Below are 15,013 nucleotides of genomic sequence, written 5' to 3'. Positions count from 1 at the left end.
AGAATCATGTTTGTCTTACCTGAACTTGGTTCTGAGGGGTAAGTTTAGCTTAGATTATAAATAGACAACCCTGGGTTCCCATCTTGCTAAAGGCATACAGGCTGTCTGTCCCAGGTTCTCTGGGTAGGTGCGAGCTGCATGCTGTTCCTTCTTCCTGCATGGAGCCTATGCTGTAGTGAGTCTTCTGAAATATTTTGCATAGAACTGCTCATCCCTCAGAGACAAATTATTGAGTTGCCTATTTTCCATCATATCAAAAGCCTATTGGAAAGCTTAACAGCTGAAATTCACTCAGTTAAGTCAGATCTTAATAATAAAACTTTCCAACATTTCTAATAGTATTATGAGGGCAATGGTTTTTAAAGATAATAATAAACCTCTGGTGGAGAACCAATAAAGATGTAGGCCACACAATGCTCCTCCCAGGATAGTGATCCTACTGAATAAGTACTTGGTGTAAAATGTGGGCATTGGTGTTTAGTATTCCTCTGATTTTCTTATGTTTGTTGTTCACTGTTTTATATGAGCTAGAGAGCTAGAAATATAGTACATGCTTTCCAGAATAAGACTCACATTTGGTAAAAAGTTCCCTAAAATATTTCTAGTAGATCAAATGGATGGACATTTGACTGAAAGGGTGGATGGTTGCTTTAGTTACTTCCTTTTGTCACTGTGACCAGACACTTGACATAAAGCAACTTGAGGGGAAAGGTTCATTTTGGCTCACAGAAAGAGTAAAGAAATTCATTATGGTGGATAAGGCATGGAAATGGTCAAAAGAAGAGAGAGGGGGCCGGGATCAGCCACCTTTCTCCTTTCCTTTCCAGGAACTCATCCCATAGGTGATATTGCTCCTTTTCACAGTGGATCTTCCTCTTCTTTGGTCAAACCTGTCTGTAAACACCCTTTACAGACACAATCAAGTTTAAAATCAAAATTAACCAATTGCAACATTTTCAAATAAAAAATGTATTAAGCCGGGCGGTAGTGGCGCAGGCCTTTAATCCCAGCACTCAGGAGGCAGAGCTAGGCAGATCCCTGTGAGTTTGAGGCCAGCCTTGTCTACAGAATGAGATCCAGGACAGGTACCAAAACTACCCAGAGAAACCCTGTCTTGAAAACCCCCCCAAAATGTATTGAAAGTTCTAAGTAACCCTATAATTTCATAATAGTGTTATAATCGCATCATTGATCTCAATCAAGGACAACAAGATTTAGGTCTGGTAAAACCTGTAATATATTGTGATATGTAATATTTTACAATATCAACTTTTATGAGAAAAACCAGGTTGAGAACCTGGGTTTTGAATCAGATAACTCTGAGCTTTAAAGCCTAGACCAAATCATCCTAGTCAGTATCTTTAAGCAAAATACTTATCCTTTCTTGATGGTAAAATGAGGTTGTAACATAACCTTTCAAAATTATTGACAATTAAATGGAATAATCTAGACAAAGTGCCTGCCATGGCATTGTTATTTTTAAAGGATAGCAATTGTGAATAGTGTTTGTTATGGAAAGAAATCAACATCATTTTATATTCACTTGGGGGCATTTCTTTTTTACGAGACATTTTACTTATATTGATTATGTATAATGTTGGAAACTTCATGAGCAAGAATGAGTTAAAATAATTTTCCTTTTAATTTCAAAGAAATCAATAGTGCCATGGGGATATTTAACTTCTAAAGGGAACCTGAGAAAATCAATAGTATTTCATGGCATGGATTCGATACAAGGTTGGAATCAAAGTCAGCTCACTATGTCCAGCCAGGCAGAGGTAATAGTGCCCAGGCCAAAATATCTCCCACTCAGTAAGATACACTCCCAATTGTGTTTCAGGTTAGACACCCATGTACAGCATCAGATTGTAGATTTGAGTCAGGCTTGTGTGAGGGAGGCATCGAATTCTAAGGAGGTGTCCTTAATCCTTATTCTGAGGCTCAGTCACTTCAGTTTTGAGCATGAATCTTAACTGGGATGTCATGAAAATGATGCCAATAAAATGTCTGTTGTGATTTCTTATACAGCTAATAGCATCATTATTATAAGTAGCTTAGCTCTTGGCTACTTTTAACAGAAGGCTTAAACAACAGAGCTGATGTGAAATATGGAATGATAACAGCAAATGAATAATATATAAATTAGATCTTTATAAATGACAAAGTGAATACTATTAAGCTGTAGAGTAGAAAAATCTCAGAATCTGAGTAGTGATATAAGACAGTGCAAAGAAAAGTGTACCCAAGGCAAAATGTAAGTGCTCTTATCCCATTCATTCCTTTATGGATCTGTGTGGTCCTTGGGGAGTTATTTACCATCCCTGGGCCTTAGATCTTTCAGGCCTCCCCACACACTAATATGGTGAGACACTCATGTCACACACTGTGTTATTATCTAGTGGTCTCTTCTTCTGTTAACTATTTTCAGACTTATTTTTTAAAGATTTATTTATTTGTTTTGTGTGTATGTATGTGTGCCTTGAGTGTATATCTGTGTACCAGGTGCATGTAGGTAGAAGTTAGAAGAAAGTGTCAGATACCTTGGAAATGGAGTGACAGATGGTTGTGAGAACCAGATGTGGGTCCTAGGAACTAAACACTAGTCCTCTGGAAGTCCTCTGGAAGTGCTCTTACAGGTTGAGCCATCTCTCCAGCCCTCTTAAAACATTTTAATATTGACCCATAACCTCAGATTCAAATGTCAGTGAAAAAGGCTTTCTTCTTTTTCTGGTTCTCAACAAGAACCACAATATTCTAACTTTGAGTAATTTCTTGATTTTAGGTCTTTAGTGGCTGTTAAATTACAAAGATCTCCAGGAATGGGTACATTTTATACTATACATTTACACTTTGGTAAAAATATAAAAGAGTAGAAGCAGTACACTTATTATTATAGTCACCCTGATGTCTCAGCTGTTACATCAATGACCATTTTTCTCTTTTTTTGCCACTTAAACTTCCTGATTTTTTACAGGGAACAACTATACCTAGAATATAGATATTTCTAACTTACCTTGAAACAGGTGTTGTCATAAAATTGACAGTAAAAATGTCAGAATATAAGCACTGGAATTGGGCATTGCTCTTCAAGTTGCATTTCATTCTTGACTAGACTGTAGATATAATAGCAGGAGCTCCAGCAGCCATTTGGTACTCCAGCATAAGACTGACAGATAGCATCTTGATTTCAAGCAAAAGCAAAGTGCTCTGATGTAGCTAGAGTTTTCCTGCCTGGCCCACAGTCAGGACAAATCTCTGTCACCTGCCAGTCCCACAGCCGCTCAGACCCAACCAAGTAAACACAGAGACTTATATTGGTTACAAACTGTATGGCCGTGGCAGGCTTCTTGCTAACTGTTCTTGTATCTTAAATTAATCCATTTCTATAAATCTATACCTTGCCACGTGGCTCGTAGTTTACCAGCATCTTCACATGCTGCTTGTCATGGCGGTGACTGGCAGTTTCTCCTCCTACCTTCCTGTTCTCTCAATTCTCCTCTGTTAGTCCTGCCTATACTTCCTGCCTGGCCACTGGCCAATCAGTGTTTTATTTATTGACCAATCAGAGCATTTGACATACAGACCATCCCACAGCACTCTGACTTCAGAGAGATGTTCAACTCCAGCTCATTTTGTTTTCCTTTAGCAGACTCCCGGCAGAATTAACTTTCCAAAGATCTTTAGTGGTTCTAGGTTCTCAAACTCAATTATAAGGAGTCATTTCACAAGGAAATGGTAGTAAAAAACAGTGATCTCAATTAGCAAACTTTGATCTCAACACCCACACCATGGTGTGTGCACACAGGTGTATATGATACACACAATAAATAAATGTTAGAAAGATATACATTTTTATATATGTCTTAATTTTCAGAAGTCCTTCTGGTAGTTAGCTGTCATGATGAAACATTGATTATTACCATTCATTTTGTTATTAACTGTGGTGGTTTGAATGAGAATGGCCTTCACAAGCTCACATGTTTGAATGCTTGTTTCCCAGTTAGTGGAACTGTTTGAGAAGTATTGAAAAGGTTAGGTGTGGCCTTGTTGGAGTAGATGTGGTCTTATTGGAGGAAGTCCATCATGTAGGCTTTGAGGTTTCAAAAATCTATGCATGGCCAAGCATGGTGCTTTTCTCTCTCTCTCTCTTTTTTTTTTTTTTTTTTTTTTTTTTTTTTTTTTTTTTTTTTTTTTTTTTTTTTTGCTGCCTGCAGATCAGGATATAAAGCTCTCAGCTACTGCTCCAACACAATGTTGTAGTGGGTAGCCATTCCATCTTTGACCTGGAAGTGCCACCCCTCATTGAGGCTTCGGCAACTGTCATGCCTACAAGGTGGAGCTGAGAGAGGACCCCTGAAGACCTGAGATCTGAATGGGCTGGCTGTCTTGATTCCTGGATCCTGGACACTGTAGGTAGACCGAGCAGAGTTCTCTCACTGGAGGTAGAGTGAGCAGAGAACACTACTGGACTGTGCTTCACCTTTCTCAGACCCTGTTACCTATCTCTTCACTTGTAAGTTACCCCACAAAACAAAGCTCCCTTTTAACTACGAGGAGGAGTTGCCTTAATATTTAAACCAATATCTGGTGCCCAACATGGGGCAAGAGTTTCCACCTAGAACCTGACAAAAAAAGATTCTAAAAGGGAGCTAAAAACAGCTTCCTAGTTGTCTCTCTCAAGTTGGTGGCAGCCTGCAGGTTTGAGCTACTATGGTGGGTTTCTGGTATAAACTCTTGACTTGAAGTATGGTAGGAATGAGGCGTCTACAAGTGGCACATTATGCTGTGTGGTGGATTTAGCCTTTGCTAGTACAAAAAAAAAGAGGTTTCTGGGCTGCACGCTGAGAGTTGATGGCTCCCAGAACTGGTGGTAAACATACCACTACCATGTTGGGAAGCTGAGGTGGGTGGACCCACAGGGGCCATTTCAGTCATACAAATACTGCAGTTTAAAACTATAGGTTCACAATAAGACAGATTCAGATGGAATAATTTACAATGTGTGTAAAAATGTACGTAGGCTTGAAAGAGAGAATATATATATATATATATATATATATATATATATATATATATATACAGTTATATAAAGAAATCAATAGTTTTAAAAAATAAAGTTTTTAAAGAGACAGTAAAGGTAGTATAAAAAGTAAGCCACATAAAGATGGATATTACACAGAGAATCTGGATTGTGTTGTCTTTGGGAATTTTAACTACAAAAAAACACATTTGATTGTAAAAGCTGTTGAGTTAAGCCAGTATGTATATTTTAAAGATACCTTGACTTCAAAATTTGGATCTAAGGATATATTTCTTTGGAAAGGAGGCTCTGCTTTTGTTTCCACAGAAAGCCAGAGGCTATGGATTTGTTCCAGATTAAGATACATCAGGTTTGACTAGCCAAGACCCCCTGAAAAGTCTCTGATGACACCATGGCCCAGATGATCCAACATCCAGAACAGTTTCAAGGCAACTGGCTCAGACAATACAGCCTCACGGACTACCCCATAATCCTAAAATTTTCTTTGTGTCCCCATAAGATACAGCACCCCCATCCAGCAGGAAGTAGTAAGAGAAGCTACACCCAAATTCCCAAATATACCAATCTGACTTTGGAGATGGAATTGGCTCACTCCTTCTCTAAAGTCAGACATATTGCTAAAAGAAAAGATTAAGAGATTCTTGTGTCCCATATCAGAAGAGCCCTCTGGTGTGGGACAGAGAAAAAACAATATTTTTATTTAAAACAGGTTGATTACAAATGCAATCTCTTTCTAAAGAAAAAAAGGGGATATGATATAGATATGATAGGATGAAAGGGTAGATTAATAAACCTACTTTTAAAGAGCAACAACTTGTTTAAAATGTTTTACATTGGTATAGATTTTAGTTTATTGATACAAATTTAAAGTTAATTTTGTTATACTATGTGTATATTTCTACTCTTGTTTAAGGTATTATGTGTGTACAGCTCATTTAAAATTGTAATGGAGCCAGTCAGTGGTGGCACATGCCTTTAATCCCAGCACTCGGGAGGCAGAAGCAGGTGGATCTCTGTGAGTTTGAGGCTAGCCTGATCTACAGAGTGAGATCCAGGAAAGGCACAAAGCTACACAGAGAAACCCTGTCTCAAAAAAACAAAAAAAAAGTAATGGATAATTAAAAATAGATTAATAATTAGTCGTCTATGATAATCATACTTGTAGCCATGTTAGTTAAGTTTTCTAGGTATACATAGATGTATTTCAGATAGATAGGTAATCTTCAAACACTTCAAAGACCTACAGAATATGGCATTTTAAATGTTTTAAAAAATTTAGACTTTCTGGACAATGAGACATGTCTGCTCCTGGCAGCATCAATTTACTTCAGAGAGGAGGATGGGCACCAAAGACACTTTATATGGAATTTATCTTCTTCTTGGCAAAAATAGTCATTTGGGCAAGAAACTGTTCTTGCCTGGACTGCTTGATGGACTGGACATGCAGGACCCATAGGAAGGTGACCACTGAACTTTGCTTGGCAAAATGGTCCTTCAGGTTCCTGCTTTGCAGAGGAAACTGCCAGACATTCTACAGGACACAGAGAGAAGTGACTGAAAGACTCTAGGCCTGTGGGCTGAAGACAGATGCCCCAACTTTACAGAGGAACATTGGATGACTGTCCAGACTGCCAGCTGTCTCTGTCTACTCTTGCAAGACTCCCAAAAGTTGCTTGCATTCTTCTCCCATTTCTCAGGTAATATTATATCCTTCTGAGGTCTTTGATGTAGCTGAAGACTAGATGGTTATAATTTCCTCACTTATGATAAAAGATACGTTAGATATAAAGCCTTAGACTCACAAATATAGGATAGATAGGATATCTTGTTTAATATCGTAACTGTAATTCTTGCTTGATAATTGTTTTGTTATATGTAATTTTACTATGTTAAAGTTAAAACCTTCCTTTTTGAAAAAAAAAAAGAAAAAGGGGAAGTGGTGTGGGTGATTGATTGATAAATAAAACGCTGATTGGCCAGTAGCCAGGCAGGAAGTATAGGCGGGACTAGCAGAGAGGAAAATTGGGAGAACAGGAAGGCAGAGTGGGAGGAGATGGCAGCCTGCCAGCCAGGGAGCAGCATGTAAAGGCAGCAGGTAAAGTCACAGAACATGTGGCGACATATAGATTAACGGAAATGGGCTGAATATAAGTGTAAGAGCTAGATCTGAGCTAACAGCCGAGCAATTTAATTAATATGAGCTTATGAGTGATTATTTTATAAGCAGTTGTGGGGTCTATGGGGCTGGACAGGACTGGAGAAAACTCCAGCTACACAATGTCTGTCTGTTTCCTGCCATAATGGTCATGGACTAACCCTATGAAACTGTAAGCAAGTCACCAATTAAATGCTTCCTTCTACACGAATTGCATTGATTGTAGTGTTTCTTCACAGCAAGCAATAGAACAATGATTAAGACAATAATTAAAATTTTTTCACTACATGTTATTGTTTTTTGTTTGTTTGTTTTGAGTTTGTGTGTGTGTGTGTGTGTGTGTGTGTGTGTGTGTGTGTGTATGTGTGTGTGTGTGTGAATTCAAGAGAACCCCAAACCACATTTGAAAGTCACAGGATAACTTGCTGGAGCCAGTTCTTTCCATCTACTGTGTGGGTTCCAAGGACTGAACTTAGGTCATCAGGCTTGGCAGGAGACACCTTTACACACTGGTCCTGTTTTTAATTTTCAGGTTACTTTCTCTACTCATCAAATAATTCATCTAAGAGGTGATCATTTAAAAATGTTCTTTCGAGTTGTTATAAAAATATTCACCTAGGTGATGCCACATTGCATTCTCATTAATCAGAGATTGGAAGACAGATGTCTGAGAAACACAAAAAATAAAAGAAACCAGTATTTTTACTAGATCAGGTATACACTGCATCATCTCAATACTGAGAGTTTAGAGGAAAAATTTTGAGGTTTGTGTCTTTGAACAAAGTCTTTCATATAAATCTTTTAAAAGCAGTGTTGCCGGAATTACAGCAAAGGAATTACTTGCTTAAGACCTTCTGTGGATGATGTTGGAAATATGGATTCCCCACTAGAATCTCTGGCATGGGGCCTGAGAATATGAAGGATAATTTTTACCCCGAAAAGATGTTCCCAGCACGTTTCAGTTCCAGAACGTCCTTTCTGCTGATCAGTCTAACGAGATGAAGTTCAAAGCTGATTAAAATTAACCTTTGCCTGACTGCATGAGAATATCATGAGGGTTTCTTCTTTTCCTCTGCCTCTTGTGTAGTGTATCTGACCTCATGGACAGGTGGGGGTCACAGCTAGATGATGAACTTGTACTCTGAAGGGGAGAAGACTTGCCTCAGCGAAGGACGACCCAGGAGTCACACACACTGGAAGTTGACAGGAGAGAGTAAACATAACTAACGAACAGATCAGAGACTCGAAAACCATGTTATGAACCGGTCCAGGAAGAGAGCGATGGCGCTATAAAGGAAGAGAGCTGCACGTTAAAGACAGGACCGGACCGGGTAACTTAATCGAGGTCTCCCATCTCATTCCGGGAAGGCGCTCCTGGGCTCTGGTGATGAATGTGTTCATTTTGTGTGACTTGCTTTGGGTAAATAACCCAGTGCCCTATCAGCTCCGTAGCCCTCAGGTGATGTGTGTGTGTGTGTGTGTGTGTGTGTGTGTGTGTGTGTGTGTGTGTGTGTGTGTGTGTGTGTGTGTGTGTGTGCCGGGTGGAATCGGGGAGGGGCTGCCCGACGCGAGCGCCCCTGGCACTTCCTAGGAGACTCACAGCCCTTTCTCTGCAGCTGTCACTAGAAGACTCCTGAGCTCCTCTCTGGAAGAAGAAGAAGAAGAAAGCCGCCCATCCGAACCCACGGTCCCTTCCATCCCTCATTCGCTCTCCGCAAACCGCTCCTCCTTCCTAGCCTTGCCATTGTGCTCTGCCGCCTGCACAAGACCTTCACCTCCTTTGTAGTGAGTGGGAAGATTTACTTGCGGCTATCCGAACCTCCCGCTGCAATGGAGCTGTATGGAAAGGTAAACACAGAGGAATGCCTTCCCGGGATCGGCCAGAAATCTAGGTTTTGTGGACGTGTGTGTGTGTGTGTGTGTGTGTGTGTGTGTGTGTGTGTGTGTGTGTGTGTGTGTGTGTGTGTGTGTGTTCGCGCTTGCTTGCTTGAAGATCTACTCAATGCAGCCGTGCCGATGAACCGCTTTTCTTAACATGCGTGCCATTCGTCGTCGTTTTCCCGCGTGATTGTTGAATCAGACTGTAAAACTACTCCGCTCTGGGTATGTATCAACTTTTCGGGTTCAGGATAGAGGTAAGGTAAACGCCCGTTTGCATTGGAAATTAGAACAAAGTGCTGCGTTTCCTAGCCGGAGAGACGCAGTCTGGCTTCCAAACGCGATACTGAGGAGAGAAGGTCCCTGTTTGCAATGAACTGGTGTCATTTTCGCCAGTGCTCTGAGGAAATGGTCGGGCAGGCTGAGAGAGATAACAAGCCGGGTAACTGGAAAGGAGAAGGGAGGCTCCGCTGCCCAGTGCAGCTGGAGAGACAACCCCGAGGGAAGCCCACTGGATCTCTGGGAGTTGTAGTTCACGGTTCTCCCGTTCGCACAGATGCCTCTTAAGATTAGACTACAACTCCCAGAAGCGCACGGGGTTCATGGCCAGTACGCCTGTGCCGAGTCAGGAGCGGACAGCTCCGGTGCTGATGTTGGAGCGGGCTACAGAGCCCCACGCGTTTCGAGTGTTGCCGGGAGCGCGCTCGCGGGCTGTGCACGCTTGACCAGACGCCCCGACCAGCGCTGTCCTGACAAGAGAGAAAGGACATTTGCCTACAATGAGACACGAGGCGCCCATGCAGGTGGGTCTACAAAGAAAGAGTGGTCTCGGGAGAAATAGAGAGAGGGTTTCTCCAGTCGCTCAGGCGATGCCTTAATGAAATATAGATAGGGTTGTTCAGTATCTTTTAGGGTTCCGTAAGGAGACTGAGTGTGGAAAAGGAAAACCCAAGCTAATAAAGTCAGGACAGACCATCTCTTGTTGGATTTGATGTTCTTGGCTTCCTAGGTTCGTGATAGTGGTGTAAACTGGGGATTTTTCAGTCACATGAATTAGCAGAGACATGTTAAGAAAGAGAAGCCAATGCCAGTGTCTCTGAAGTCTTTTTTTTTTTTTTTTTTTTTGTAATTAGGGTCCCAGTATCAAAGGAAAAGAGCAAACATATTTACGCTTTTATCTCAGAGCTCTGCCACCCTTGATATATGCCTACTCAACTGACTGGCTCAGTTTCCAGGACCCTCTCTTCCCCAGCATTCCTGTGTGAGGTAGCCATTCACTGTACTATCAATTTCCCCCCTTTAATCACATCCTTGGGCTTACTCCCTTCAGAAACGAAAAGTACCCCTGTTGGAGCTACCACCAAGTTAAGCTTTTAAGTAAAGACCAATGTTGTTTCTTCTTTCTGTGTACAACTGGTTAATTAATGCTAAACATAAGTCTATGTTCATTAACCAAGCAGAGTGAGCCCATTGCATAACAGAGAGGCATTTTATGAATGGGTTGAGAGAAGAGATCACTCCATTTGGAATGTGTTGCCTCCCTTCAGAACTCATCTCTGTTGGCAAACTCAGTAACATAAATATTTGACAACCAGTCTCAAATGTTTCCCATAGTTTCTTCATAAATCAAGGACTTTATACATCTGCTTTGATTTACTTTTCATTTATTTTATGTTACATATATTAAGGAATCCTAACTGGACTTTTCAATGAAAGCATTATAGCATTTAAGTATTTGCTGGAGTGTTATATAATGGAAGACCTCAAATTACCTTATGAGTTATTAAAACTTGATTTGTGCCTGGGAATAGTAGACCCTTTGTGTGACATCTGATATTTCTGTTTGTGATTTAGCTTTTTATTATAGACCTGATGAAAAATGTGTGTGGACAGACAATAAAGGCTGTTGCAATCAAGATATATTAGCTTATGATAATTTCCCTCACTGGAGATGTTGCTAAGAGCCAACTAGCTGAATTAATAATATCTGATGATAGATAAATATTGTCACTTGTCTTTAAAACTCGGTTGTCATTCTTCACTTTGTATATTTATATCAAAATATTATGTGCCGACCCTAAACGTATGGTTTTCCAAAATCGAAAAACACAAAAAATAATAATGTAAATTAGAATTTAAAGTTGACTTCATTGACATACTGAAATCTTTCTGTCAAATGACAAGCAAAATAGCTATTGTATATTGATTTTATTTTTCTGTGTTGCTTGGACTATTCAGAAAGGTAATGAAATGTTATAGCACTGTATGAAATTAATGCTTTAGGACATATTTTACATTATTGTGTATATGTCCATCAGATACATACTAGGTATTGTAAACTTGTATTTCAATGAAAACTGTAATGGTGAATTAATGTAAAAATTAGGTACTATGGAATCAATTTTCTGATCGATACAGATGCTTTCCTATTTGTGGTGTGTTTCAATTCACTGGGTTATATTTTTGGAATTTAAAATATAACCTCCCCAAAGCTAGTGTGAATTTATGCATTTTAAGAATTCAGACTTGTTAAAAGTGTATTTAATTCAAGCACACACATTGATTCATTCTAATAGATTATTGTTAGAGCGACTTCTATCATTTTCAGATTTTTTTAAATTATATAATAATTAAGAGTATAAACAATTTAGATTTTCTTAAGCAGCAATTAATGTTTTGGGATCCCTTTTTCTAAACTAGAACCATATTCCATGTGACTTTGAAACACAAAGATGCAACATTAGAAATAGTGGCTATTCCTTTTATTCCTTTTAAAGATTAAACTGTTCCATCACTTTAAGCATATGCCCCAAATATTTACATTTACAAAGGATGAGTCACAAGGAAAGCTTCACTTTATATTCCCTTATCTCAGATATGTTTTCTCCTTTTTTTTGGAGTATTTAGTTCAGTTGCTGATATGAAACAAAGTGAGCTTTTAGTTTATTGGCTAGCTTCCTAAATAGCATTTTTTTCTGAAATAAAATTATTTGGAAAAATACAAGATATCCATTAAGAAGTATTTGATGTTCTTATATAGATGGCTTTGTGTTCAGTTCATTGTAGTTGTTTCTGCAAAACATTTTCCTCCAAGTTGATAGAAAATAAGACAATACTTGTTTCTTCCAGTGACTATGACAATGATTACGAATAATAGTCTTGGATGCTTGTGTTTTCTTTCTAATTAGTTAATCAAGGATAGCATTTGGTAAGCATGGTAAGTTGAGAACATTAGTGTGGGTGGTAGTCATTTCAGTCTTCTCATTCAGCATATCAATAAATCCTAGGGGCCCAGTGACACAGAGAACAGTAACACTCATCACTGGGGGCAAGACTTTGAAAGCAAATATAATACAGGAGCTGACTGAAAAAATAAACCCAGTCCACCCAGTGCTGGCCTACGCCAACCACTGTGGTTTGCGTTCAGATGTCACTGTACTTGTATATATGTATAAAACCCTCATATGCACAGCTATATATGGGCTAAAGTAGTTATAAATAAGTCACCATTACCTACTTAAAAGCAAGGTAACTAGAGATTATTAATAGTAAATAACTTCTCCAATATGGAATAGTTAAAATTCTGACAGATCACTATGTTTAGAAAACTCATGTCCTTTCTTTTGTTATTTTGATTTCTCCAGAAGGCATAAATGTGCAGTGTAAAGAATGAGGACCCTATAGATAAATATTACTCATTCATTTGGTTGAGAAGAAAGAAAAATATATTCATCCTATTTTATGTTTACAAAATAATCTTGCATAAACTAAACTAAATACTTGGTAAGGGTCATTGTGTTGTAAGTATCTTCTTTGTTATTTCTTGTAGTTTCGTTTACTCTCTTATGGGACTAAAGAGAGATCCATTGTCTCTCACATTTAACATTTAGTTTAGTTTTTAGGTTTATCTGATAAAAGCAGATCCTTCTTATTAATAAGAGAACTTAAGACAAAAATGCATGCTGAGGGACTGGAACAGACTGGAAAAAAATGCCTAAAGACAAGTGGAAGTGAGAAAACAATGTCGACACAGACCAGAGATGACTCTGAGGTGAATGTAGAAAGGCAGATGTTCAATTCAGGCCTGTTATACATAAACCAAGTGATAGAAAGTTACTTTCTAAGTATTACTGTTGCATTGGTGATAGAAATGTTATGCATTCCTACATTTTATTATGTGTGAATGCCTGACTTTTCTCCTCTACAATCATGATTGTCTTTTGTGCAATGGACAATTAGTCCCCATCCTTCACAGATTTCTTGTTAATGTTGGTGGGGCAGCTTCCCTATTTCTTTTTTACTTGTTTCTTTGGTGTCATCTGTACAAAAGCAGCGAGCAAAGAGTATTGACATAAACAGCAAATGGACTTTGGTGCTACAAGGATGGGTTCCCATCTCTACTCTTTTAAGTTCAAGAACTTGGATTTATTATGAAGTCACTTCTCAGATGAGGACTGAGTGCTGCACTAAATAAAGGGTATAGATATAAGTATTTAGAAGGAAGTGTGATAGTATCTCTACTTAGTAAAATAATAGGAGACTCACTCCTAGGTTTATGGCCAGATGTATTAGTCATGAGTTTTCTCCTGTGGAATAAGCCTTAAAGCCAAAAAGGAAGGAAAGAAAGAAAGAAAGAAAGAAAGAAAGAAAGAAAGAAAGAAAGAAAGGAAGAAGGAAGAAAGAAAGAAAGAAAGAAAGAAAGAAAGAAAGAAAGAAAGAAAAAGAAAAGAAAGAAAGAGAGCAGTTGGTTACATCCATAACATTTGTACCATTATTATAGACATAGGCATATCTTGCTAGACCAGTTTTGTGGTTTGTAGGATTTGCAGATTTATAAGACTGGTGATGACTTTTCTCCTCCAGTAGCCTAAAGAGCATCTTCAAGTATAATCAAAGCTAGCAAGCAAGAGGTAGTTTCCAATCAGTACTATCTTGATTCCTCTAAGTCCTGTGGCTAAAATGTGGTGTCCTCAGCAACAGTGGTCTTATCATCAAGTTCTTATAGACAGTGAAGAGCAATGCCAATAGCCTCCATTGTTTCAAGGGTTCCTAGGACCACCCACACGACCAATAACTTGAAGAGATGTACCTCATACCTGTATATTGCCACTTTGAACCTCAGTAATGACCCAGATCTCACTAAGTAATTCAAGCAAGCCTTGGACTTGAAGCAATTCTTCATCAGCCTTTCAATGCTGGAATTGCAGACCATGGTCTTAGCTTTGCTTGTCATTCTTAATGCATAGTTCTCAGTATTATTGATGTTTGCTCACAACAGCCCACTGCCTTCAGCTTTTTCTCTAATTTTGTGTTTTATTGATTGGCTTTAAAAAAAACTCATGTTCCTTGTCCTTATATTAGTAGAAAATTATCTTTTTAGGGTAGAATTGACATCACTGTTTTTGATTATTTCTTTTCTGCTGGTAAATATAAGAATTTAAATGACAAAACTCCCTGTAAGGATTGCTCTTAGTTGACTCATAAGTTTATGAATGCATTATTTGATTGTATATCATTTCAAATTCTTTGTTCATTTCCTTAGAGTGTTCTGGCTTAATACTAGGATTTACAAATATCTTTAATTTCCACATGTATTTTCCAGATCTTGCATTGGTATTGATGATGCATTAAATTTCCCTTATATAACATTTAGAGGACATATTCTTTAAGATTTCTTTTTTTATTAGGTCTATTTTTAGATCAGTATGAGATCTAACATGAACATTCCCTCTGTCTTTATGTGGACTACAATTGTAAAATATAGTGTCTAAATGTCAATTTGGTCATCTGTGGTGTTATGAAGATCTTCTACATCCTTACTGAGTTTGACTATATTTATTATACAGTTATTAATGTTTCTCCCTTTTTTTATTCTGGTTTTAGTTTTCATATATTCTGAACCTATATTACTAAACAGACACACATTTCTAATTGTTGTG

The 15,013-nt window shown here is 38.4% G+C and overlaps 1 protein-coding gene across 2 annotated transcripts in view; it reads left to right on the top strand.

Annotated features, from left to right (window-relative positions):
* Nucleotides 1-8,783: 8,783 nt before the first annotated feature.
* Rab3c (RAB3C, member RAS oncogene family) overlaps nt 8,784-15,013 on the top strand; it is a 220,449-nt gene continuing 214,219 nt past the window's right edge. Inside the window, exon 1 of one of the 2 annotated variants that reach the window (XM_052743276.1) lies at nt 8,784-9,044. In XM_052743276.1, coding sequence (XP_052599236.1) covers nt 9,027-9,044 — 18 coding nt within the window. In that variant the 5' untranslated portion in view covers nt 8,784-9,026. Of the gene's footprint in view, nt 9,045-9,698; nt 9,878-15,013 lie in introns of those variants that run through there. The other variant, XM_052743275.1, reaches the window with a different exon arrangement.

This window comes from Peromyscus californicus, unplaced genomic scaffold, assembly GCF_007827085.1.
Source record: "Peromyscus californicus insignis strain IS unplaced genomic scaffold, ASM782708v3 Scaffold_18__1_contigs__length_77618521, whole genome shotgun sequence".
Classification (NCBI taxonomy): Eukaryota; Metazoa; Chordata; class Mammalia; order Rodentia; family Cricetidae; genus Peromyscus; species Peromyscus californicus.
This window is presented reverse-complemented; position numbering and strand designations above follow the sequence as displayed.